The sequence below is a fragment of the Microcaecilia unicolor genome, chromosome 2 (genome assembly GCF_901765095.1).
Source record: "Microcaecilia unicolor chromosome 2, aMicUni1.1, whole genome shotgun sequence".
NCBI lineage: Eukaryota > Metazoa > Chordata > Amphibia > Gymnophiona > Siphonopidae > Microcaecilia > Microcaecilia unicolor.
In genome coordinates, this window is record NC_044032.1 from 440,429,005 (window position 1) to 440,456,626 (window position 27,622).

General features: G+C 43.9%; 1 protein-coding gene across 1 annotated transcript in view; it reads left to right on the plus strand.

Moving 5' to 3' along the window:
- Positions 1-27,622, plus strand: part of DOK1 (docking protein 1) — a 119,748-nt gene that overhangs the window by 83,324 nt on the left and 8,802 nt on the right. The window contains exon 4 of the mRNA XM_030190859.1: positions 16,165-16,337. Within this exon, the coding sequence (XP_030046719.1) occupies positions 16,165-16,337 (173 nt within the window). The remainder of the gene's footprint in view (positions 1-16,164; positions 16,338-27,622) is intronic.

Below are 27,622 nucleotides of genomic sequence, written 5' to 3' on the forward strand. Positions count from 1 at the left end.
CAAATGCTAAAACAGTGCTTTTTGCAGTCTTAAGGACTGTGGAATCAGAGAAATTTGATTAATTACAGAAACATAGCATATTGTTTTATGTACAAAATTAGAACTAATAGACAACAACATATATGTATGTGAAGTTTGAACAAAGAACCTGAATTAAAAAAAAAAAGCTGGTAAATGAAAATATGCAATACACTGTTCCTTAGCGTCCCTCCGGACCGGCCCAGTGATTGACTAATGGGTTGTGCATGCCTTCCAGCAGGTGGAGACGGAGACTTCTGACTCATCTAAGCTAACCAATAAGAGCCCTTGCCAGATAGAAGATTTCAGTATTCTCAGTCTCCAGCAGATGAAAGGTGGTGAGCCCTGTCAGTCTCTCTTTCTTCCCTTTTCTTTCTGTGAAAAAAAAAAAAAACAAAGGAGAAAACTTTAAAACTCCTTCTTTCTCTGTGCACCTACTGTAGGGAACCTAGATGAGGTAGTGGTCCGTGGGGGTTACCTCAGGGGTATTACACCCAGACGGCCGGGTCCCTTCCCCCAGGCCTCCCTGCTCTTGGCTGGCTCACTGTGTGGGCCCTGCAGCGGCTCAGACTCTTCGGGGGAAGAGACTGAGCTTGGGAGAGGCAGTGGTGAACTGGATTGAAAACTGGTTGAATGACAGGTGACAGAGGGTGGTGGTAAATAGAATCCACTTGAACGAAAGGAAGATGAGCAGTGGGGTGCCTCAGGGGTTGGTACTGTGGCCAATTCTGTTTAATTTATTTGTGAGAAATATTACAATGTTTTCTGTAGCTGGACCCTGATAGAACTGAAAAATGAGCTTGCGGAGCTACTGTTAGTGATATGCAATTTATCCTTAAAATCGAGTGTGGTACCGGAAGATTGGAGGGTGGCCAATGTAACGCCGATTTTTTAAAAAAGGTTCCAGAGGTGATCCGGGAAATTATAGATCGGTGAGTCTGATGTCAGTGCCGGGGAAAATGGTAGAGGCTATTATTAAAAACAAAATTACAGAGCACATCCAAGGACATGGATTACTGAGACCAAGTCAGCACGGATTTAGTGTGGGGAAATCTTGCCTGACCAATTTACTTCAATTCTTTGAAGGAGTAAACATGTGGACAAAGGGGAGCCGGTTGATATTGTGTATCTGGATTTTCAAAAGGCGTTTGACAAGGTACCTCATGGAAGGCTACAGAGGAAATTGGAGGGTCATGGGATAGGAGGAAATGACTTATTGTGGATTAAAAACTGGTTGAAGGATAGGAAACAGAGAGTGGGGTTAAATGGGCAGTAATCACAATGGAGAAGGGTAAATGGTGGAGTTCCTCAGGGGTCTGTGCTAGGACCGCTGCTTTTTAATATATTTATAAATGATTTAGAGATGGGAGTAACTAGCGAGGTAATTAAATTTGTTGATGACACAAAGTTATTCAAAGTCGTTAACTCACGACAGGATTGTGAAAAATTACAGAAGGACCTTACGAGACTGGGAGACTGGGCGACTAAATGGCAGATGACGTTTAATGTGAGCAAGTGCAAGGTGATGCATGTGGGAAAAAAGAACCCGAATTATAGCTATGTCATGAAAGGTTCCACGTTAGGAGTTACGGACCAAGAAAGGGATCTGGGTGTCGTCGTTGATACTATACTGAAACCTTCTGCTCAGTGTGCTGCTGCGGCTCGGAAAGCGAATAGAATGTTGGGTATTATTAGGAAAGGTATGGAAAACAGGTGTGAGGATGTTATAATGCCATCGTATCGCTCCATGGTGCAATCGCACCTTGAGTATTGTGTTCAATTCTGGTCGCCGCATCTCAAGAAAGATATAGTAGAATTGGAAAAGGTGCAGCGAAGGGCAACTAAAATGATAGCGGGGATGGGACGACTTCCCTATGAAGAAAGACTAAGGAGGCTAGGGCTTTTCAGCTTGGAGAAGAGATGGCTGAGGGGAGACATGATAGAGGTATATAAAATAATGAGTGGAGTGGAACTGATGGATGTGAAGCATCTGTTCACGCTTTCCAAAAATACTAGGACTAGGGGGCATGCGATGAAACTACAGTGTAGTAAATTTAAAACAAATTGGAGAAAAGCTTTCTTCACCCAACACATAATTAAACTCTGGAATTCGTTTCCGGAGAATGTGGTGAAGGCGGTTAGCTTGGCATTCTAAAGGACAAGTCCATAAACCACTACTAAATGGACTTTGGAAAAATCCACAATTCCAGGAATAACATGTATAGAATGTTTGTACGTTTGGGAAGCTTGCCAGGTGCCCTTGGCCTGGATTGGCCGCTGTTGTGGACAGGATGCTGGGCTCGATGGACCCTTGGTCTTTTCCCAGTGTGGCATTACTTATGTACTTATGTCGCATTTCTTTCTAGTTTGGAAAAAAAAAAAGTCCTCCCTGTTGAGAGTCAGTTTGGAACCCTCTCAGCACCTCCTTATCTTCATCTCACCAGGGGAAGGCCGCTGGATTCTCCTCAGTGGACAGTGGTTACGACGGATGCCAGTCTGAAGGGCTTGGGGAGCCCATTGTCTGGGACTGTTTGCTCAAGATCTCTGGGTTCTGGAGGAGGCAAACAGCTCCATCAACCTCTTAGAGATGAGGACAATGCATTTGGCGCTTTGAGCCTTTTGTCCACTCCTGGAGGGCAGGTCAGTCCGTGTCATGTCTGAGAATGCCACGGCGGTGGCCTATCTCAATCGCCAATGAGAAACAAACAAAAAGTCTTCAGTTGGAGCTAGAGGCCGCTCTTCTAAGCTGGGCAGAGAGTCATCTTCTAGATCTGTCAGCGGTCCATGTGGCAGAGGTGGTAAATGTGCAGGCAGACTTTCTCAGTCACACCACTCTGGATACTGGGGAGTGGACTCTAGGTGACGACGCATTCCAGAGTCTCGTGTGTCGTTGGGGACTCCCATCAGTGGATCTGTTCGCCTCAGCGGCCAACGCGAAAGTGCCAGCCTACTTCAGTCGTTGAAGAGACCCCCAAGGCCCATGGAATCAATGTGCTGCTTCAACCGTGGCCAGAAGGTCTCCTGTATGTGTTCCCGCCATGGTCTCTTTTAGGTCGTCTGATCCAAAAGTTAGTAGCTCACAGGAGTCGAGTGATTTTTGATAGCCCCGGATTGGCCTCACAGACCCTGGTATGCCGATCTTTGGAGTCTGTTAGCCGGTTCCTCTCTCAGGTTCACTGTCCTTCCAGGGTTATTAATGCAGGGACCGGTTCTTCAACCAGACCCCGGTCGATTTTTGTCTTAAGGCTTGGCTCTTGAGCGGGTGAGGTTAGCTAAGAGGTTTCTCGGTGAGAGTCATTTCTGCCATGCTGAGGTCTAGGCGTTGTTCCACTTCTCTTAATTATATCAAGACTTGGAGAGTTTTTGGAGTGTGGTGTGGATATTTTCCATTTTTTGCCCTCCATTGCTGAAATCCTGGAGTTTTTGTAGTGGGGGCTCAAGAAAGGTTTGGCACTCTCTCCTCGCATAAAATTCAGATCACAGCCTTGGCCAGATTCAGAGGTCTGGTTCAGGGTAAGTCCCTGGCCTCCCACCTGGATGTAGTTCATTTTTTGCGGGGAGCGTGTCTCCTGCACCCTCCCATGCGGGTTGTTTTATTTTCTGCTGTGGGACCTTAATTTGGTTCTCTCCATCTTGTCTCTGCCTCCCTTCAAACCTCTCACGTCCTGCTCTTTGAAGGTCTTCCTCTTCAGGTGGTTTCTTTTTCTGGTTGCTATAGCTTTGGCTAGGAGAGTTTGTGTTACAGGCCCTTTCTTGTCGATTTCTTGGAGTTTATGAAGGACAGAGTGGTTTTGCAGCCGGTTCCCTCCTTCATTCCCAAGGTCTGGTTGCGTTGTCCAATTTCGCACTCCGTCATTTTACCCGTCCTGGGCTCTTCCTCAGGTTTGGATGAGCAGCGCCGCCTCAGGTGTCTCGATGTTAAGAGGGCGCTCAAGTTCTATTTGAGGCTCATGGAGAAGTTTCGGCAGGCAGATTGCTTGTTTGTCCTTATCAGAGGGTCGCAAAAAGGCCTAGCCACTTCTAAGCCTACTATTTCTCACTGGCTCAAAGAGATGGTTGCTTCCTCTTACCTTTTGACAGCCAAACCAGCTCCTGCAGGAGTTAAAGCTTACTCTACCAGAGGTCAGGCCGCTTCCTCCGTTTGAGATCTGCAGGGCTGCTACTTGGGCCTTCTTGCACTCTTTCTCCAAACTTTACAGGTTGGATGTGTAGAGTCAGGATACAGCGTTTGGGGCACAGGTGCTTAGAGCTGGGTTGCTGGGGTCCCACCCATGACTTCACTGCTCTGTTACTTCCCATCAGTCAATCACTGGGCCGGTCCAGAGGGACGCTAAGGAAGGAGAAATTAGGCCTTACCTGCTATTTGCTTTCCTTTAGTCCCTCCAGACTGGCCCAGATCCCTCCCATACAGCAATTGGTTTGTTGTGGTTTGGGTATAGGTATGTTGTCTTTTCAAAGCAGAGCTGTATTGTCGATCATACTTCTTAATGAAAAAAAACCAAACAAAAAAGCTGAAAGATTGGTTGCAATTTTTCATGCGGTCTAAGGCTATGCCTTAGTGCAAACAGACTTAGACACCTAATGCATATTGCGCAGGCTGCTCAGGTTCCTGGATGCACAGCTGGGGGGTTTCTTTCCTTCTGCTTTGGTACGGTATACTGGATTCTTCTATCTGGCAAGGGCTCTTATTGGCTAGCTTAGATGAGTCAGAAGCCTCAGTCTCCACGTGCTGGAAGGCGTGCACAACCCATCAATCACTGGGCCAGTCCGTAGGGACTAAAGGAAAGCAAATTAGCAGGTTAGGCCTAATTTCTCCTTTCTCATTTAATACTTTTAAACTTTGAAGAATTGCTTCAGATCCTCCTTTATGGATGCCCTCAGAGCAGACAACAACCTCTCAGCACTAACTTGGGTCTGTGGCAAAGTAGCTGTATGTTTTCACTTTAAATCTGGAGTCGGTACATTTTTACCAACTCAAGAATTGCTTCTGACTCAGACTGCACAGCTCTGGGTCTAAGGTTTGCCCTACCTTCCAGCACAGACTAACTGGCCCACTATAATGTTGGTTCCTCTCTGATTCTGACTGTGGCTAGGAGAGGTAGTATGACCAGCAGATTCCAAGCTCATAGAGGTCATGGGTACAGTGGAAGATGTACATTGTACTGGTTACTTACATACAGTATCCATTATCCTTTTGCCTTTAATTTTTGTACTTGATTCATTCTTTTTCTTTCACCTGATGGACTTCGGGGGGTGGGGGTGGGGTGGTAGGCAGCTGGGGTGTGGTTTGTATGAGGCTATGTTCGTTTTATGTTGTTTTATTCTGTGTGTTTTCTCTGTGCCTTTTTTTTTTCTCTGCTGTTTTTTTTTTTTCTTTCCAGTGGTGTGGTTATTTTTGGCTGTGCTTACCAAGCCAGCTTTTAGTTCCCACTCAGCTTTCTATAGAGGGGCAGGCAGACCGTCAGCAGGAGAGGGAAGGGATTTAGGTGGTTAACAGGAGATTTGTGTAGCTGGTATAGATGAGGATGTTGTGGTTTTGAAAATTGACAGGTGAAGGAATGTTGGGAGCTGTCATTTGCAAATAGGGTATGTCAAAACTTTTTTTTTTTTTTTTGTACGTAAGTGGGCCTGATGTTCATTTTGGTTTGAACATAAATGTCTGTCACAGTCCAACGATGAACCAGGGTGGATGTTAAATTGTATCTGTGAATGTCTGTGACCTTTCAGCTCTGGTAAAGAAGTGCAGAGTGATACAATTTCTTAGGCTGAAGGGCACATGCACATCTTTTTTAGGACTAGGGGGCATGCGATGAAACTACAGTGTAGTAAATTTAAAACAAATCAGAGAAATGTTTTCTTCACCCAACGTATAATTAAACTCTGGGATTCGATGCCGGAGAAAGTGGTGAAGGCGGTTAGCTTAGCAGAGTTTAAAAAGGGGTTGGACGGTTTCCTAAAGGACAAGTCCATAAACCACTACTAAATGGACTTGGGGAAAAATCCACAATTCCAGGAATAACATTTATAGAATGTTTGTACATTTGGGAAACTTGCCAGGTGCCCTTGGACTGAATTGGCCGCTGTCGTGGACAGGATGTTGGGCTCGATGGACCCTTGGTCTTTTCCCAGTGTGGCATTACTTATGTACAAACGTTAGCCATTTTTGAGCACATAGTTTGCTATGGATAATTTGTAAAGCAGTTTTTATGCACTGCTATGTATTTCTCCTGATGAAGATTGCGAAACAGAAGGATTTCCTACTGTCGGGAAACAAGGAAATTGGACATTTTTTGCCAGAAGGATAATATAAATTGGACACTTTAATTTTGGAGAAACCCCACAGACTGTGAAAATCCTATGAGGCTGCACTTCTGCTATGACAATTTGGATGTTCTGAGCTAAGTAAAGTTTACTTTTTGTCAGAATTAGAAACCAATCATTAGTAAGGATGGAAGTCTAAGCAATTCAAGCAATGTTATAAGAGTTTTTGCTCTATTTTGAGTTTTCTTTACTTGCAGGAAGGCTTCTCTGTTTGAATGAGGATTTTAGTCTAGTGAGGGATTGCTAATTAGTGTCTATTTGGGTGATTTATATTCATAGTGAGATCTAGTGTTGTGGGTATTTGGATCTGTACTGTGTTAAATTGTGTTACTCTCCCTTCTGTTTTTTAAACACAGACTTTTCTCCCACTTCTTTTGAATTTTTGAAATATTCTGGGAGTTTTTCTCTGTGTTTTTTTTCGGAAGGTGGTGGAAGCCTGTGATGTTATTTTGTACAGTGGAGCATAAAAGTCAGGCTCCCTGTTACACTGAGGCTATTTTTTAAAATCTCTATATATAAAAGGCAACACCAACGTTCTATGAAGCCTCCAGCCGGAAGTGTGAAGGGGGAGAGAGATCCGGTTTCCCCATGAGTGTCTGCCCCGCCCTCGCTCTCTCTCTAACACAAACAGTGAAGGAAAACAGCAAAGCAGGAAATCAAATCGCTCTCTCTGTAACAATGAAGGACAGAGGGGGGAGGGGAGAGAGGGCAGGGACACACACACTCCCACATGCACACAGAAGAAAACCTTGCTAGCCGCCCTCGTTTCATTTGCATCAGAAACGGGGCTTTTTTACTAGTATAATATATTTTATCCTTCAGATCTGAATCCCCAGTGTGACACTATATTAGAGTGATGTGTTTGATAGTTTCTCAATTTTAATGTTAAAATTCTGTCAAAGATTTCTCATAATTTTGTGCATTCAGAGATGAGAATTTTTGAGTGTTTAGAGCAGATGCGTCAAAGCATTATTACATTAGTTGACTGATTTTGATTTTTTTTTTCAGCAGTGGTTTTTTTTTTCTCCCTATTGGCAGTTATTTCCCACTGTTGTTTTTTACATTCTTTTGGAGAAATCAGTGATAATTAAACCCAGTTGGGTTGTTTTAAAAGTCCATGACTTCCCCTGGGTAGTTGAGGCTTCAAGTTTGTTATATATATTAATTGAGGCAAAACCTTGGCATGGTGTCCAAAGCAAAATTTAGAGAGTACTTTTTTAGTCCCCTACAATATACAAGTACCAGCTTGAAAGATTTGAGTAAAACTGTAGAACATGGTAGTGACGATAGATTATTTTAGCTACCTGGGATGATGAAGTAGAATAATTTAATGCACTCTTTCCGACTAGGTTGTAACAAAAGTTCTCGATTAGCAAACACTCTGTTGTAAGCCTTCCTAATAACCCCAGGAGAATAGCCACGCTGTCGAAATTTCTGGCATAATACTATTGCCTGTTCCTTGTAAGCTGCTTTGGAAGAGCATATACGACAAATACGTAAGAATTGACTGATGGGGAAGCCAGAGATTCCAAGATGGCGCTGAGGTCACATGCACCTGAGTAAGCTCCCTGTAGACGCTGTGGTTCGTTGCCTATTGCCGGTTCCTCGTCCCATCGCTAGCGATGGGAAAACGGAGGGGGAAGGTGAGGGAGCTTCCCTCGGCTCCTGGATCTTTGCCGGCATTGAGACAGTCGACTTTGCAGTTCCTCAGGACGCTATCGGGACCTCTGTGTTCGTCGACTCCCTCTGCAACTGTTGACGCGCCGACGTCAATAGGAAGCGCCGACGGGGTTTCTCTGAGCCCCGAAGACCGCAGGGATCCACCACAGCCAGGAAGTGAACTATTCGCTGCAGCCCGGCCAGTATCCGATACCGAAGGGGTGATTCCGGAGCTGACAGAGGGGAGGCTAGCGGCGAATTTGAGTGGGACCTCGGATCCAGCGTTTTCGGCGGAATTGGCCTTAAAGGTACTCCCGCAAGATATAGTTAATAAGCTCTCTCTTACTGAGATCCCACCACACTCCCTTTTACCAACAGGTGGAATAAGTAAGCCCTCTATTGTGACACTTGAGTCACTGTGGGACATGGTATATAACACTCACTCCTCAATGCAAAGTATGTTAAAAGAAAATACTGGCGATATTAAAACTCTTTCAGAAGCAGTTTTGATACAGGCACAGGTGACAGCACAGCAGTCCTCTAAGATTGAAAAAGTGGATACTCAAATTCAAGAAATGGGGGTTTTGGAATCCGCTTTGGTTAAGGACAATAACTTTTTACATAAACGACTGGAACATCTTGAAAATCAATCTCGGAGACTTAACCTTCGGCTCCTTAATTTCCCCAAGTCTCCTTTAATTCCTCCTATTGAGATGGTGAAAAAATACATGACTGATATTCTGGGAATGGACAAAGATTCATTGCCTCCCATAACTCGGGCCCATTACATCTGGAATATTAAGGGGACAATGGGAGAGACCCTTAAACGAGAAATGGGTGAAGAAATGAACCTCACTTCCTTCCTGGAAAGTTCATTGGATGTGATTACCTACAGGACTACAATGTTAGTCACTTTTGTGCTGGAACCGGATCGGAACGCTGTCTTAAGGCTTTCCTTGAGGCATTTAGATGATCTGTTTATGGGCTCCAAGGTTAGGATTTTTCCGGATCTTTCCAGGCCGACGACACAAGCTAGACGTAGAGCCTTTTTAGATCTGCGTTCTAGAGTAGAAGCCTTGAAAGCAAATTTTCTTTTGCGTTTTCCTTGTATATGCATTGTATTGCTAGAGGGTAAACAATTTCAATTTGTAGACCCTAAACAGCTTAAAGATTTCCTAGATGCTAGAGTTAATGTGACTGTTACATGCCCTCCTACATAGCAGGCAGGAGTCGGAACATAGAGATAGTAGTTGTGTAATAACAATTTAAATATTTTGTTTCTTTTTCTTTTCTTGGAATCTTCTATCTCCTTTTTCTCTTTTTTATAGTGGACGGAAAATCGTCTTTATTGTTTCCTTATATTTTCATGTAAAGTGACTTTTTCTTTGTTATTTGAATCTGAATTGCATAATCACACTGTGTTGTGAATTATTAAATAATTAATAAAAAAATAAAAAAAAAGAATTGACTGATGGGAAGAGAATCTTTTAGTGTGTTAGGATGGCAACTTGAATAATACAAATAATTATTACAGTCAGTAGGCTTACAGTATATAGTAGTGAACAAATTTTATTGACATTTTGTAGTTCCAAGCATAAGATAAAACAATTAAGGCTTACCCACTGCTGCGACTGACACCACAGGTTCTGTAGCCATGTGTCACTTTTCAGCTGCACTCATCTTTTCGGTTCTGGCTGAAATGGAATCGGTGGCAAATGTTTGCTCCGTTTTCACTGGAATCATCCGAAAACGGCACCTCACGGATCTTCCCAGGTCATCTGTCACCGCAGGGGAGGGTGGAAGGGTTGGGGTTGGATGGGTGATCTGGAAGGGCCCCGCCCTCTTCTGGGGGGGGGGGGGTAGCAGAGAGTGATCACGGGGTGGGGGAAGCAAAGAGTTTCGGTTTTAGCCAAATATGCACGAATAGTTTTGTCTGAAACAAGAATCCGGATTTTGGGTGGTTTTGGTCGGCCTCTAGTGTTGGAGGAACTGAAGGACCCAAGGGGCTGAGTGAAACTTTGCTTTCATAGTCCAGGCTCTTCCATCCAGACCTGCTGGTTTGCCCAGAGACATTGCCTGCATATAGCCAGTAATCTCTGCTTATCACGTCAGAGGGTTCTGCACCACCCGGGTGGCAAGTAAGAACTTACTCTTACATTTTGGCATAGGAGAATATTTTCCAAGGACAGATTAGTCAAGAATAAAGAAATATTGAGGCAGAGACTCAGAGCGGGTGCTTGACTGAGCCGCTACCTTGTCCCTCCGTTACTTTAATCTACTTATTCTGCAATGACCTGAAGAAGGAAGCTGAGCTCTTGACACGTTAGTTGCTAGTGGGCACCGCCCACATTTTGTTTGCTTTGTTGACTGTTTTGATGTTGGCATCTTAGAAAATTTTGTTAAAAGTACATTTTTAATTTCCATGGTATTTTCAACATTCAGCAATCTAAAGTGGAGTCTAGAAATGCCAAACTCAAGTCCTGGATTTCAAAAATGCTGACTTAAATGAAATGGGGACATAGCTGAAGGAACAGCTGGCAGAAAGCAAGGAGATAAAATGGGAAAACGCTGGGCTAAACTTAAAGCAGCTATAAAAAAGACAACAGAGCTTTATGCAAATAAAAGCAACAGAAAAAGGAAACAGATATGTTTCTCCAAAGGAAGTGGCTTCAGAAATCAAGGCAAAAAAATTTCATATAAAATACAGAATATCACAAGAGGAGGTACACAAAAGAATAATGCATTTGGCTTACAATAGTGTTATTATAAAACCTATGCTAATGAGACAAATGAGAGGCAAAAGAGTTTAGTACTTACCACATTGAGAGTGCACACGCAAAATGCTTTTCAGATGCATGAACGCAGAAATCTTAACTTTGCTTCAAGAAAATTTAAGTTTTTGCTGTATCTTCCACAGATATGCGTAGATATGTGTACTTTGTTTCTGGAATACGTGCCTCATCTGCATTTAATTGAGATCAGCTGTTAGTATGTTCAATACCCTCGCCATCCTACATTGCTTCTCATACCACAGTGTAGTGTTGATGTAATTCTTGGTGGTTCTAGATCACCTCTCTGTGCTTCGTTTTCTTGGTGCTCTCTTCCAGTAGTATATCCAGAACTGAATTTTCAGGACTGGAGGAGGAGCAACGGTTAATATGGGGGGCACTAGGCACCCCTTCTCCTCTGAGGGAAAAAATGGAGGGACGCGGGCTGGGCCAGGCCCACCCATGGCTATACCCTTGCTCTCTTCTCCCAAGGCTCTCAATACCATTTTTTTTGCTGACTGTTTCCAGAAATCTAGCTCTCTACATCAGAACTTTCACCTACAATCCAGTGTTACTGTAGATGTCAGCTTGTTTATCTGACTAAGGGCTAGATGCATCAACCAAACGTTAAAAAATCTAAATCGTAAAAGTGCTTAACGAATTTGAAACAACAAAGAATGCACAAAAAAAACAGCTCAGAAATGTTCGGTGCGGTATTGGAAAGTACAATGTATCAAGCGTTCGTTATCCCCATCGTTAATTAGCTCCTTAAGCATGCGCAGAGCAGCCACAAACGTATTAAACCTACGTAGGTTGCTTACGTCAGACTGGGGCGTGCGAGGGGGGGATCCTGACCTGCAAGCCTTTTAGCTGTCTGATCTAGCAGAAGAGTGCAGTTGAAGATAACTCTAAAAAGAACGACCCTCGTAAATCCCCTTTTGTAACAAAAGATCTCTTTGCAGCTTGTTTACAGTACTGGGAAAATTGGCTTCAGGGGATAGCAGAGAGTGTTAATTTTCAAAGCTGCAGGGAGAAACAGTATGTTTTGTTTTGTAATGATGCAGGGGAAAGCGGAGAGCCACGTGTTTGTGTTTGTATCTCACTTTTCTTTTTAAACATGCTGGCTTGAATTTTTATGGTGCAGGGGGCAGCGGGGAGATGATAGCTCAGGCCTTAACGACAGGTCTGAGCGCACGTAAAACTTCTGACGGTAAATGATTTGTTGCAATCGTCGGTATGGTTAGTGCATTCCGAATTGTCCACATTTCAATGGTAGTTTCTCCTTTGCATTCCGTTTTCGTTAGCTGCTTGCTTCCTAGGAAAAAGGCCTTTAATGCATGCAACGGTTAGGAATTTCCTTCGTTAAAGGGTTGTTAGAGGGTCGTTAAGGTTTAGTGCATCTAGCCCTTAGTTGGCTAACACCCTCTGTTTACTAAGCTGCGCTAGTGGCTGCTGCGCAGCCATGCCGACACAGCCCATTCAAAGTGAGCTGTGTTGGCACTGGCACACAGCAGCCGCTAGCGTGGTTTAGTAAATGGAGGGAGGGGTAAATATGCCACCATTGCTAAGATTGAATTTCTTATTTTTTCACAAAATCACTCCTAATATGCCATCATTTTCCCTGTTTTCTCAGCTGGCAACCTTGGGGTTTTCCTCTTTCTCTGTTTCTGTTGCTCTGCAGTAAAGTGGTGTGATAGCCAGGCTAGTCCACTTTTAATAGTAATAAATAGATATAAATCAAAACATAGAAAAGAAAATAAGATACTTTTTAAATATTGGACTAACAATACATTTTTTGATTAGCTTTCAAAGGTAACCCTTCTTCAGATCGGAAATAAGCAAGTGTTGACAAATACCAGATTACTTAAGTGAAACATAAAAGCATTCCAATGACAGTCTCACAGGAAGAGGGTGGGGTAGGTTAGGTGAGAGACTGGGAGAGATGGATGGCTGATAGTGACAAAGCAGTAGAATTGTATGGTTTTATAGTGGGATAGAAAGCTCAGATCTTTAAGTCCTGTCTGGTGGGTGTCAAAATATTTCATCATTTTGATTTCAAATTTCTTTTTAGTATTCTTACCATAAGATCATTGATGCAGTGTTCTGGTTTTGTAAAGTGCTGTCCCACAAAGGTTGACATCCATGTTTAATACTGTGTCTGTGTAAGTTGAGCCTTTTCTTTAGCATGTGGCTTGTTTTCTTCAATATAGCACTCTTCACACTTTTTGCATTGAATGATATCAGTGGTGTACCAAGGGGGGGAGTGGGGGCGGTCCACCCTGGGTGCACGCCGCTGGGGGGGGGGGGGGTGCCGCGCGCCGGTCAGCGTCGTTCATTTCCATGCTCCCTCTGCCTCGGAACAGGTTACTTCCTGTTCCAGGGCAGAGGGAGCATGGAAACGAACGACGCTGACCGGCGCGCGGCACCCCCCTCCCCCCCCCCCCCCCCCACCAGTGGCGTGCACCCGGGGGTGAGGGGGTTCTTTTGCTGGGGTGGGGGGGTCGTGCTGCACAGGGGGGGCGCTGCACCCGGTGGGCAGAGCGCATCGGCGATCCGCCCCGGGTGTCAGTGCCCCTAGGAACGCAACTGAATGATATATACCACATTTGAGAATGAGCATGTGAAGGATTCCCTTATGCTGAATGTTTTTCCCATGTGAGTGATTGTGGGATCCCATGAGATGAGTTGGCACAGTTTGCAGCTAGGTATATTGCAGGGACTTGTGCCATTCTCTTCTTTTTATGTAAATTTATACTGGCGTTCTTTTAACATTTAAAGTATTAGAAGAACATTTCCTTTTTTTGTATTACCATCAACGTCTGACATTTCATTTCCAATTATTTATTTATTTATTACATTTGTATCCTACCTATTTGCAGGCTCAATGTGGCTTACATGATACCGGAGAGGTATTAATAGACTCCAGAGTAAAGCAAATACTAAGGGATCCTTTTACTAAGTTGCAGTAAAAAGTGGCCTGCGGTAGTGTGTGCGCCTGTATTTTGGCGCACATTGGGTCATTTTTTTTTACCATAGCTGAGAAAAGGCTTAGCCGAGATTGGTAGGCAGAGCTGGTGGTGGGAGGCGGGGCTAGTGCTGGGCAGGCTTATACGGTCTGTGCCCTGACAATGGCAGATACAAATCAAGGTAAGGTATACACAAAAAGTAGCACACGTGAAATTATCTTGTTGGGCAGACTGGATGGGACCATGCATGTCTTTTTCTGCCGTCATCTACTATGTTACTATAATGGGGCAGTAATTAAAAGTAGCACATGGCTATTTACTGCCTGAGCTCTTACTTTCAGCTATTGACCTAGCGGTAGGGGCTCACACACTACTTGTTCAGTAATCAGGCAGCTAGTGCTAATGTGACTGCACTGCCGATTACCGCCAGGAAACCCCCCAACCCCCAGTTTCGAAGTTGGCACTCGCTGTTTAATGTGGTAGAAAATAATTTTCTACCACATTACATAGTAACATAGTAGATGACGGCAGAAAAAGACCTGCATGGTCCATCCAGTCTGCCCAACAAGATAACTCATATTTGCTGCTTTTTGTGTATACCCTACTTTGATTTGTACCTGTGCTCTTCAGGGCACAGACCGTATAAGTCTGCCCAGCACTATCCCCGCCTCCCAAACACCAGCCCCTCCTCCCAACCATCGGCTCTGGCACAGACCGTATAAGTCTGCCCAGCACTATCCTCACCTCCCAACCACCAGCCCTGCCTCCCAACCACCGGCTCTGGCACAGACCGTACAAGTCTGTCCAGCACTATCCCTGCCTCCCAACCACCCGCCCCTCCTCCCAACCACCAGCTCCGGCACAGACCGCACAAGTCTGCCCAGCACCATCCCCACCTCCCAACCACCAGCCCCGCCTCCCAACCCCGGCTCCGGCACAGACCGTACAAGTCTGTCCAGCACTATCCCCGCCTCCCAACCACCAGTCCCGCTGCCCACCACCGGCCCTGGCACAGACCGTACAAGTCTGTCCAGCACTATCCCCGCCTCCCAACCACCAGCCCCTCCTCCCAATCCTGACTAAGCTCCTGAGGATCCATTCCTTCGGCACAGGATTCCTTTGTGCTTATCCATTAAACAGCGAGCGCCAACTTCGAAACTACTGCAAGGCGCCCACACTACCCCTGCAGTAGTGCTGGTTTGGCACGTGCTTACCCGTGAGTTAGAAAGCCCCTAAAACTCTTATCCACTCTATTGTCCTCTTCTGCTTATCCTATTTCAGCCTTCTCATGTGTCTGCCACTGAATGGCAGCTGACTCATCTTCCTTCAGCTTGTTACGGCCATGTTACCCCTTTTCTTATGACTTTTTCCATTCAAGTCAAACTAATTACTAATGTATTCATTCTGCAGCATCTGCAGCTTGACACTATTTCCCCCTACATATACCTACTCATGACCTTTGTTCATGAGCAATGTGCTCCTATCTGTGCAATTTTCCATCTTTGTTTAGTCTGACTGTGCATTTTGTGTTGCTGCACTGTGTGTCTGGAACAGCCTTTCTGTACTGGTTCCGTACTCTCTGGGTCCCACTTAAAACCCACCTAGTTTAAATTCAGAACCCCTTTACCCTTCCCGATCCTGACCCTCTCACGTTAAACATAACTACTGCCATACATACTAGAAATGTATTTGTCTTGTTTGTATATCTGAAGTGGATTTTCAGCTCCAAGGAACAGACAGTGTCTCTGTTGTTACGTGTCTGTACAACACTATGTATACTAGCAATGCTAAATGTGTGCAGGTACATGCGTTAATGGCTTTTGTTAATATATATTGATCCTCTAGTTAGTAAACCTACTTTTTTATTTAAAATAATTAAATTGATCCATTTATTGTGTTAACTCATTAGTATTAGTTTCCTAATATTGATTGCTGCAGGGCTAGCAGAGTGATCTTTGGTGTTCAGTCTCTACTGTGCACAATTTTCAGCCTTTGACCAGTTGTTCATTGTCCCAATTGTTTTCAAACCTTTTATAAAATATATGTTTTTCAGCCAGCCTAGTTGTATTAGTATCTAATCAATATTTCTTGTTGCATTAACTACTATTTAAAGGTTTAATGGGTTTTTTTTTGTTACATGATCCCTTAGATTGAGTGGTTAGTAGAATATAGAAAGCCGTCCAGTCAATTTGCTTGCAGAATGCTGAAATAGTTCTGTTTTGATTTCTGACTTTAATTCCTTAAAATATATAGAATGGAAATTTGTCCGTATAATTATTTTGCCTTCTCACGTCTTTTAAATGTGTCTGAATGATCTCTGTTGGGATTTTAGTTGGTTATACTGTGGATCAGTTTTCTGATTTATATGCAGGAACCTCTGTGTGGTATTGCTGTTTTTAATAGTATGTGCTATTGGGCTGTTTTACCTACAGTGAGTGAATTCTGGGTGACTGTTCAGAAGACAGAGGCCGCAGAGAGGTGCGAGCTGTATGGTAGTTACGTACTCAAAGCTGACAAGGACTGTTTGATTCTGAAGGACCCCAAGACTACAAAAGTCCTGTACACCTGGCCATACAAATTGCTTCGTCGCTATGGCCGGGATAAGGTAAGAGGGAAGTAGTCTCTATGGCTAGTTTCTGTCCTGCCTAAGTAGAGAGATGTGGTAGTCATGCTTAGCTCACTTTTAAAGGTAATCAATAGAAGTAGAACAAAATAAAACATGGAAAAGAAAATATGGTGATACCTTTTTTATTGGACACTAGTAAAAAAGGCCCGTTTCCAAAACCAATGAAACGGGCGCTAGCATGTGGTTTTTTGTGTGTGTATGTGTCACAGAGTTATTTTGTGTGTGTGTGTGTGTGTGAGTGAGTGTGTGAGGGTGCGGTGTGTGTGCAGGTTGTTGATGTTTGTCTTTTTTTCTTTTGTTTTGTTTTTTTGCTTGGGGGTTGGGGGATGTGCTGTGCTGTGCTGGCAAAGTGGGTTGGATTGGTGTGTGGCTTTGAGGGTGTGTTTCTGTTGTATTGTGTGTGTGTGGTTTTGTCTGTCAAGGAGGTTTGTGGAGGGGGGTCTTTCTGTTGGTGAAATGTAAATGTGGTTGTAGGGGGGTCAGCCTTTGTTGAGTGTTGTTTTTTTTTTTTTGTGTTGTGCTGAGGCAGCAGTGTTGTTTTAGATGGGCGGAAGGTAGAGGAGCACGTTCTTTGTCGGTATTTTTTGGCCGTTTCAGGGCTGCTGTAGGGGAATGCTGGAAGAGAAATGTGCTGTTGGAAGCAGCGCCATCTTTTTCCATTGGGCTGGGGTTCTGGGCATCCTGGAGGTGGGTGACGGCTTGCCTGAGGACGGGGATGGTTGTTTTAAGTTGGCGGAAGGGAGAAGAGCATGGTCTCGGGTCGTCGGGGGGTGACGTCAGAAGAAGGCGGAACACAGCGAAGGGAAGGCTAGACGTCGGGAGCGCCGCCTCCTTCCCTGACGCTGCGCTGACGGAACCGCCACGGAGGTAAATTTAAAAAGAAAAAAAAAGAAAAGGGATGTTGGGGGGAGAGAAGAGGGCGGGCAGTTGAACAATGGGAGCAGGAGGGCAGGGGAGAAACGAGAGCATGGATGCGAAGGGGGGGAGAGAAGAGGGCGGGCCAAGCTGGGACATGGGAGCGAGAGGAGAGAGAGAGGAGCATGGATGCGAGGGGGGGTCATGGAAGGGAGAGAGGGGAATTGCTGGATAGGGATTAATGGAGGGGGCAGGGGACAGAGGAGCATGGATGGGCATGGATTGGGAGGGCAGGGCTCAGGGAGAGAGGGGAATTGCTGGAAAGGGATGAATGGAGGGGGCAGGGGACAGAGGAGCATGGATGGGCATGGATTGGGAGGGCAGGGCTCAGGGAGAGAGGGGAATTGCTGGAAAGGGATGAATGGAGGGGGCAGGGGACAGATGGGCATGGATTGGGATGGCAGGGCTCAGGGAGAGGGAATTGCTGGAAAGGGATGAATAGAGGGGGCAGGGGACAGAGGAGCATGGATGGGCATGGATTGGGAGGGCAGGGCTCAGGGAGAGAGGGGAATTGCTGGATAGGGATGAATGGAGGGGACAGATGGGCATGGATGGATATGGATTGCAGGGCAGGGCTCTGGGAGAGAGGAGAATTGCTGGATAGGGATGAATGGAGGGGGCAGGTGACAGGAGCATGGATGGGCATGGATTGGGAGGGCAGGGCTCAGGGAGAGAGGGGAATTGCTGGAAAGGGATGAATGGAGGGGGCAGGGGACAGAGGAGCATGGATGGGCATGGATTGGGAGGGCAGGGCTCAGGGAGAGAGGGGAATTGCTGGAAAGGGATGAATGGAGGGGGCAGGGGACAGAGGAGCATGGATGGGTAGGGCTCAGGGAGAGAGGAGAAATTGCTGGACATAGAGGGGAGGGAAGAGAGATGAAGGAGATGAAATGAGGGAAAAGAAAGAGAGGAGAAAAACTGCACATGGTTGAAGAAAATAGGCAGAAGCTGAGGACCAGAAATGAAGAAAGGAGGAAAGGAAAGAAATAAATGGAAAGGAAGCCCTGGAAACGGAGTTAAGAGGACAGATAGCAGCAGAATCAGATACTGGGCCAGCATGATCAGAAAAAGAAAGTCACCAGACAACAAAGGTAGAAAAAAAATCATTTTATTTTCATTTTAGTGTTTGGAATATGTCCACTTTGAGAATTTACATCTACTATCTTTTTTTGCAATGTATAGCAATTTGTTTCTAAGAATATTGCTGACAATTCCTGTCAGTGTGGCAAGTGGTGAGCGATCATTTTCACGGGGGGGGGGGAGGGGGGGTGCCGCCACCACCACCACCAACTGATAGTCTGCAGGGGGGGCGCCAACTGATAGGCTGCAGGGGGGCGCCAGAGACCCTAGGCACGGCCCTGGCTGTTTGCTGCTGGCTGGGTCGCGGGTAATCCTTCCAGCTGGGCCGCAGCTTGTCCTGTTCGCCCACGTCCCAGATGGTGATGGGCACGTTGTTTTCCGGCTCCTCTAACTCAATGTCAAGCGATCCCAAATATAGTCTGTGCTATAGGCCCTCTGGCACTCTTCAGTACTGGCATTAGGCATTTTAAAATTTCTCCCCTCCCCCCTGGTCTATTTTTGCACATACCCACAGCAGGAATATTCTTCTCTCGTTCCAGCGGTGTTTCTGTGCTCTCCGTGCTGTACAGATAATGAGCCATTCTGCTGGGGAATGCTCCTCCCTTATTGTCACGTAGTTTCCTCTGATTGGTCCGTCTTACGTTGCCTAGTGTTGCCTGGGAATGGTGTTGTGATGGTCCTTTGTGTTTCAGAATGTTGAGGGTGTTTTTTCTGATTGGTCAGTCATGCGAGGGCGGGGCAGAGAGACATGGTCAGTGTTGTGGCTTCACCACCATGAATCCATGAACCCTTCAGTGAGTGACTGAGTGACTTCAGAACGTTGTCTTCAGAACGTTGAGGGTGAGTTTTATTATAGTAGATAATTTAATACATTTTTTATGTCCAATAAAAAAGGTATTATCTTATTTTCTTTTCCATGTTTTATTTTGTTCTATTTCTATTGATTGTCTTGCCTAAGACTCCGTGCCATTCATTCTTTAATGACTTTTATATACTGCCTTCCCAATCCAGAAGCTGCCCAAGGAGGTGTACAGTTCTGAAATAGTAATAACATGGGATGAAACTGTATACAAATCAGGGATAGAAGGATTTATTCTGGGGTCAAGATGACTTCAGCTCTAAAGGAAGTAACTAGAACTTCAGTTGACTGCATTACTGATTACAGTCCACTGAGGTGAACATCTAAGATCCGCATCCTTTTATTTAGAGCATAAATACAAGTGTCTTTTGGCTTTTAACCTTTCCATTCCCATCATACCCTGGATACTCTGGTTTCTACCCCTTTTGTAAATGTATGACTTTATTGTATGATTCTATGAAAAAAAAATCTGCAGTGTATCTTTCAAAATCTTCATGTTACATTGGGAAATGTTGAACAAGTAGGAACGCTTTAATGTCGTATTGAATCAAGAATCCATAACATATGAAAGAGTGATTTTAAGTATGAGCTATCCTTGTATCTTCATGCTGTGCATATTTCCCCACTGTCCACCCACTGCTCCTCTCGAGCTTGATACTCTTATCTGTAATTGACAAGAAAATCAAAACGTAAAAAATGCACCTCTGCTTCCCTCTCCCTGTAATTTTATTTAGCTTCATTGTTTGCAAAATACGTAGGATATTTTAGCCTATGTGCATTGCACCCATGCTTCCCTTTGAAAATGAGCAAGTACAAAATAGATGCATTAAAAGTAATTTAATAACATGTCACCTAGTTTAATAGACAAAAATGTGCCTATTTTTAGCCTATGCATCATCATAAAATACTAACAAGATCTTGCAGAAATTGCACTTAGATGGAAGGTATGGGCATTCTTAGAGGACAAGCAGGCACAATATTCTCACATTTGGGTGACATTATCCACAGAGACCGGTGCAGACACTGCCATAGTGATCTGTCACTTTAAAACTGAGGCGGTGCCCCCATCACGCATGTGCAGGTGCCTTCCCGCCTGATGCTCAAGCTAGAGACCAGCAGTCTATCATTTTCCATGGAGCAGAGAGGTTGTTTTTTTTAATCTCTCCTCAGCGCATCAAATTTTTGCCTTTTAGTGCCTTCCCTTTTTTGGGGGTGATATATTTTTTCTTCACTTTCTTTTTCTGGTTTAATTTATTCACTTTTTATTTTTATTTTTTTTAATTTTTTTCATTTACGACCTTTGGAGCCTCTGAGCCCTTCTTTTGCCTGGGAAGCACTGACCATTTTCAGGTACATGACTACTTGAGCTACCTAGGTCATAGAGCCTTTTGACCTTGCATCAGCCATTTTTCCCTCCATGTCAACGAGGATGCCTAGTGGCTTTAAGAAATGTACTCGACTGAAATAGGACTATTTCAGTCACAGATCGCCATAACTGGTGTGTTCAGTACTTGGGTCCAGAGCACCAGAACATACAGTGTAGCCTCTGCCTGCACATGCAAGTGAGGACCCCAAGTCCGCAGAGTCCAGAATGAAAAATGTTTGGTTTTGCATCGGCACCCACATCAAGCATGGCAGGGGATTCGGCACTTGATGTGGAACCTGCGTCGGCATCAATATAGGGTGCATCGACGCAATATTGAGGCGGTCGGACTCAGTACTGCGACAACGTAAGTTCTACACCCTCTTTGTTGGTGCCACTTGCATCAAAGGACCTGTGACATAAAAAACTATGCATCGTCATTGTTCTCCCTCCAGGGACTCTGCCAACACCTTCCCTACATCGACATCCTCAATGCACAGGAAGCATCCATGCCACAGTGACCGCTCTGCTTCTCTCCAACTAATTTTTCATTGAGAGGTTTCAAGGTCTTTGTGATCTCCTACGCCTGCACAAGCAATTACTCAGCCTGTGTCCATACCACTTTCTCAGCCAGTTCTGATGCCTACTCTAAAGGAGGAAATCCAGGCTATGCTCAAGGAGGAGCTCTCAGAACTACTGCATTCGCAGCCTATACAGGCTTACAGGGCTTGCACTAGCCTCAGCCCAGCCCATTGATACATCAGAGAGACAGTCATGGGAGAGATCCGCACACCAGCTCATCACCAGCTCATCATCAAACGTTGGGAGCAGCATGTACTCGACCAACACACGCGTCTACGACAGCAGAGAAACTTTCTCCAACTTCGGGGACTCATCTGCCTTGATGCGCCTCAACGCAGAGCCGATTCAGTAGTAGAGACACTGTTCCACATACTTCCCAAGAACAGTACTTTGAAGAGTCAGACTCGGATCCCTCCTGGGAGATGGATCAGGACCCACAGTCCTGCCACCTGAGAGATGTAGATCACCTCCAGAAATTATACCCTTTCCTGGCTTTGTGAGATGGCTAAATCTATACTTTTCAAATTGGAGACAGAGGAAGAACCTCATTCAGAACTCTGAGGTTCTAGACTATGAATCTCCTTCTAGAGAAGGAATCACTGTTCCACTTCATACAATTATGAAAAATACTCTTATCAAAAACTGGGAGACTCCACTCACAGTTCAAGTTGCTCCAAAGAAATTGATACAATGTATAGGATACAGAAATGTACTGGGTTTGAGAAGACTGTTACCTCATCGTTCCCTAGCTGTAGGATCTGCTTTAAAAACATATTCAGTTTTAGATCTCATGCTTCTGCTCCTTCAGGTAGAAAAGCTGGAACATTGGACTCTTTGGCAGAAAAGCATTTCAGGCTTGATGCTAACCAGTCGCATAGTAGATTATTCCACAATTAGAATTCCTTCCCCCTGACAAGGCTAAGTTCCTTAAAACTTATATTTGTTGTAAATATCTGGCAAGACAAGCCCTTGATGACTGTCTCTTCATGCATTTCCACCTTAGTGGAATGCAGTGTCTTTCCTGGTTCAGGGGCTCCAACCTTGAATCTGCTGCCAGTAGCATCTAGCGGACATCCCTTGTCGTGGAGATAACTTGTTTGGTGACAGTCGAGGAAATGGCCAACCTAATTAAACATACAGATACTCTAAAAACACTCTATCCAGGCTACAGACTTCTGCTACCTCTGTCTCTAGAAGGTTTGCAGGGGGATTTTGATGCTTCAATTACTATATTTACAATCGTTATACTCCTAGTCCTCTTTCACCTCAAAGGACTACGCCCCAATGCTCACATCTGAGGCAGCAGCCGGGCTAAAATCTGATTCCTCAGTCTAAACAACCTAGTTATTGACTCCTTCCTAGAGAATATTGCCACTGTTGTCCATGCCAAACGACCTACTAGTAAGAAGAATACTCATTCTCTTTCATCAGAGGTGGCCTCTCATAACCTCCAGCCTTTGGATTTTACATACCATACAGCACGATTGCGCTCTGCGTTGGGGAAAAATCTCTTGATCATCCACCAAGAGTCTTTTCAACTCCCTCCAGATAACACTACTTTGAGAGGAGCTCTCGGCCCTCCGACAGCATGCAATAGAATCATTTCCTCTGCCAGACAGGGGTCGAGGGTTATATTCCAGATACTTTCTCATAGCAAAAAGAAGGGGGAGTATGACCAATTTTTGATCTGCGAAACTTCTACTCAAAGAAAAATTGTGCATGGTTTCCCTGGGATCACTACTTCCCATGGTACAACTCAAGAACTGGCTTTGCTCTGTAGATCTCAAGGAGGCATAAATGCACATACCTATTCTCCATGCACACAGGAAGTTCTGTCAATACAAGATCTTACTGTTTCGGCTTGGCCTCGGCTCCTCGAGTCTTCACATAGTGCCTGATAGTGGTAGCTGCAACACTTCGCAGATGGGGTGTACACATCTTCCTGTACTTCAATGACTGGTTAATCAAGGTAGCCTCCTGGGAGTCAGCACACACCTGCATTCTGTCCGCCATAAGGCTCCTAGTATTCCTCTGGTTTGTGATCAGTTACCCCAAATCACATCTTCAACGGGTTCAGATCTTAGAGTTCATAGTGGATCCCCTTGACACTACTCGGGGCTAAGTCTTCCTTCCTCAACAGTGACCAAACATATTGCATTTTGCCACTCAGGTGTACAAATTCACCCAAGTATCTGCTTATCAGATGCTCTGCCTACTTGGTCACATGGCTTCAACAGTCTGTGTAACACCATTGGCTGAACTCCACTTCTGAATTCCTCAGTGGACACTCCTCTTGGTGGTCCCAAGCCACGGGATTACTCTCGGCCCGTATTCAAGTTACTCTACAGCTATACTACTCTCTACAGTCTACTCCTTTATAAAGTCATCTTGTGTACTGATTTCAGATTCTGTGTGTTTGCCATCCAGGGAGTTCTCCAAGGGATGCAGTTTACTTCTGTGATCATTCGTGGTAGTAGCGCTTTCATTTTTATTTTCAAAAATATTTTTTTTCAATAATGCTGTTTTTTTTTAAAGTCCTGTGGACTGACTGACTATTCTTGATTTAACCCCTTATGAACAGCCTCCTTTTAGAGGGTTTTCACTTCCCCATGTTTTTATGATGATTATAGATCTACGGTTCAGGGAATCCTACGTGTTTTCTACTACACAGGTGATTCTTTAAGCGATGTTTTTCTTGGTGCTTGTTTCTGCCCTTTTTTATTCTGTTCTTATAATGTTAGCAGCTTTTAGTCTTAAACGTGAGTGTACATTTTTTTTTATGTGCCATTGGTGCACATTTGGAACCCGATGTAAGTTTGACTTTGAGTGCATTGTGTTGTGTAAAGTCTGGGCAAATATAAGCCGGGCTACGTATTAGCACATCTCATTTTTGAATACATTCATTCTAGTGGATAACTCATGTGAGGCATGTTCAGTTCCAATTTTGTCTAATATCTCCTATATATTGAATATTCTATTCATTGTGTTTGTAATCCACACTTTTTTAATTTATTTTTTCATTAATAGTTTTAGTGATAGTTTCTTACCCTAATATGACAGTTTTGTTTAATATTTCTGGCATGGGTTTTTATGTCCTATCAGAAATGTACTGCAGCATAGCACACCATTATCTGCTAGATAGTATTATGGTGTTTGCTGATCGGTTGGCTGTTCTTTTGTTCTCTCTGTGGATTCACTTGCATACATAAAGGAATTCAAGCCTATCAGCTTCTTCTCAGAGAAAGTTGATTGTGACCCCTGAGGCAGGCGCTTTGGCGCTGAAACACGGACCGTGTCGGGTCCTTGATATTGATATGAATATTCTGAATAAACTGGCTTTTGATATTATCTCCCTATTGGTTTGCGCATTTGTCAGCCTCTAGTTTTGCTGTTTTGCTTTTGTAAGACTTTTATCTTCATAGTTGTCATTGTTGTTTTCCACTGTGTTTGTCTCTTTGTTTTAATAATATTTGTAAATTGCTGCACATATCCTTTGTACCAATAAAATGTGTAATAGTTATGTATATATGCATGGTACATATATACAGTTTGGGAGGGGGGGTTATTTTATTTTGAGAGAGCCCGACATTTACCAGTACACCACTGAATAGAGCTCATGTGGGAAAGGTGTTCCACTTCCTGCCTGCCACTATTGTACAAGTTAAGCCTTGGGGAATGGGTGGGTATATGAAGACTTGAACCGAGGGAGGTTTGCTGAGCCTTGCCAGTTGTGTGTCTGCTGCTTCTGTGTTACATGATAATTTTGTCTTGGTTAATTTCAAAATTTTTGTTGCTGAGAAGACGACTGAGCAGATCAAAACCCACTTCCCTTTTAGGAAACAACGTTGTCTTTCCTCTGGTAATGTTAAGACTCTTTCTAATCTCTTCTTGACAGTAAGGCTCAGGCGGTATCATTTTTCATGACTGCTCTTACAGTGCTCAGTTGAGGGGCGTGGCTTGGAGAAGGAAGTGGTTCACCAAAGTGTAAAAAAAAAAAACAAAATAGCAAAAACTGGAAAACTTTGTCATTTGGTTTGGCCTTTTCAATTACTAGGATGAAGGTTCTTTATTTTCTCTGGTATTTTGTAGGTAAAGGAAGGCAGGGGTAGAACGTGGGGCTAGATTAGTTCAGGTCAGAGTGCACTGGCCACTGCAGCACCAGAAAGCTGTTCTGTGGGCCTCATGGTGGCTTCCACTGGCATATTTTAGGACTTTAGCTGTTTTGATCTGCTGCAGCTGTTTTTGAGAAGTTTTAGTATTTTTCTCTCATTTTCAAAAAGAACAAAGACTAGGGGATACTCCATGAAGTTAATTAGTACTAGCACATTTAAAACAAACAGGAGAAAATATTTTTTTCACTCAACAAATAGTTAAGTTCTGGAACTCATTGCCAGAGCAAGTTAATGTAGCTGGTTTTAAAAGAAGGTTTGGACAAATTTCCAGAGGAAGTGTATAAACCGTTATTGAGGTGATGTTTGTAGGGAAGAGGTGGCTAGTAAAACAAATAGGAATTATTAGGAAAGGAATGGGGAACAAAACTGAAAATATTATAATGCCTTTGTATTCCTCTATGTGCAACTGCATCGAGAATATTATGTGCAAATTTTGGTCACCGCATCTCCGGAAAGATATATAGTGGATTTAGGAAAGGTATGAAGAAGGGCAACAAAAATGATAAAGGAGATGGGATGACTGCCCTATGAGCTTTAGAAGAGATGACTGAGGGGAGATGAAATCTTTATTGGAGTGAAACAGGTAGATGTGAATCACTAGAATGTGAATCACTAGAGAAATATCCAGTGTATCTGAATGTAACTCACCTTGAGCTACTACTGAAAAAGGTGTGAGCAAAATCTAAATAAATAAATTAAGTAAATACTTCTTTATATTTTTGGAAGGAGTAAAACACTAGAGGGCACGTAATAAGGCTACTAAGTAATATATTTGGAGAAAATATTTCTTCAATCAACGTGTAATTAATCTCTGGAATTTGTTGCCAGAGAATGTATAAAAGCAGATAGCTTGGCAGGATTTTTAAAAAGTTTGGAAAAGTTCCTAAAAGAAAAGTCCATAATCCATTATTAAGATGGACCCGGAAAAATCCACTGCTTATTCCTGGGATAAGCAACATAAATTCTGTTTTACTTGGGATCTTGGAAGGTACTTTTGACCTGACTGGCCACTGTTGAAAACAGCATACTGGGCTAGATAGACCTTTGGTCTGACCCAGTAGGGCAACTCTTATGTACCCTTCTATGCAGCTTTATGAAAAGAAATATATTTCATCCTGTATAATAACCATTAGGGTACTACCATGCAGAACTTCCAGAATTTCTTTTATCCACCCCCCCCCCCCCCCCCCCAACCTGCAGAAGAACAATTGAAGTTTCCATAAACCACCTCTAAATCACTGCTAAAATCATACATATTCTCCTTTTTTTTTCTTTTTTCCAAATCTGAATTGCTCATCCAATTGCTGCCATTCCCAGTATTCAGTATTTTCAGCTGTTTTCCCATATCTTCTTTCGTGCGTGCTGGCTTCCTGTCATTACTTCAAGGACTGTTTATGCTGCATGAAGTTGTCCATCATGAAGCCTCTTTGTATCTCTCAGCTCAGTTTTGTACTTACATTCCTGGGCGGTGCTTACAGTCATCATAGCGAGCACTATTTTGAATCATGAACAGGATTTCTTTAGCAGTCGCACAATAGCTTTTCCATTAGATGTCTCACTCTGGAACTCATTGCCCCTGGACATTGGCAGAATTATTGGCCTTCCATAAGCAGTTCTGTCATGAAACACCTAGCCACCCGTCTGGGATTAGAGGGTCTATCCCCAGCACAGCTCAGGTCCACCTGCCGCTTGTGCTCTACACTAGCACCCTCCTCCCACTGACTGGGTCACAACCGCTTCTGGGCAAGTCTCCTGCTCTCAAATTAACCCCAGTGATTTCTAGGTTACGGGAGGCCACACTCCCAGTGGTCCTGCAGGTCCCAAAAAACATTCACAGACCCAACACACCAGGATTCTGATTGGTCCAGACAGGCAGATGCAATAAACTGAAAATTGTTTGTCTTAAAAATATGGAACAATGAACAGAAAAAGTGTAATCAGCAAACAATAACAGGTAACTGAAATATGGATCAATTATAAAACTCTCTAAACATTTGTTTACTTTCTAAAAAGTACTTGGGGAAATCAGGAAATATGCTACTCATAGATTATCAAATATAACTGATCACAGGGCCTCAGCAGAGAGTTCTCTCTTTCTTCTCCTGGACTAAGACTAGGGCAAAAGCAAGTACATTCCAAATGAAATTGAGCTCCTAGGCCAATCAGAGCCCAGAACAACAAGTTTGAAAGTATTCTGGAGACTGCCTTTCCAAAGGCTTAAACAAAGAAACCCATTCCAGTTTTGTATAATTTTTTTTTCTTTTTTGTTTTCTTTTTATTTTTTGAGCTTCCC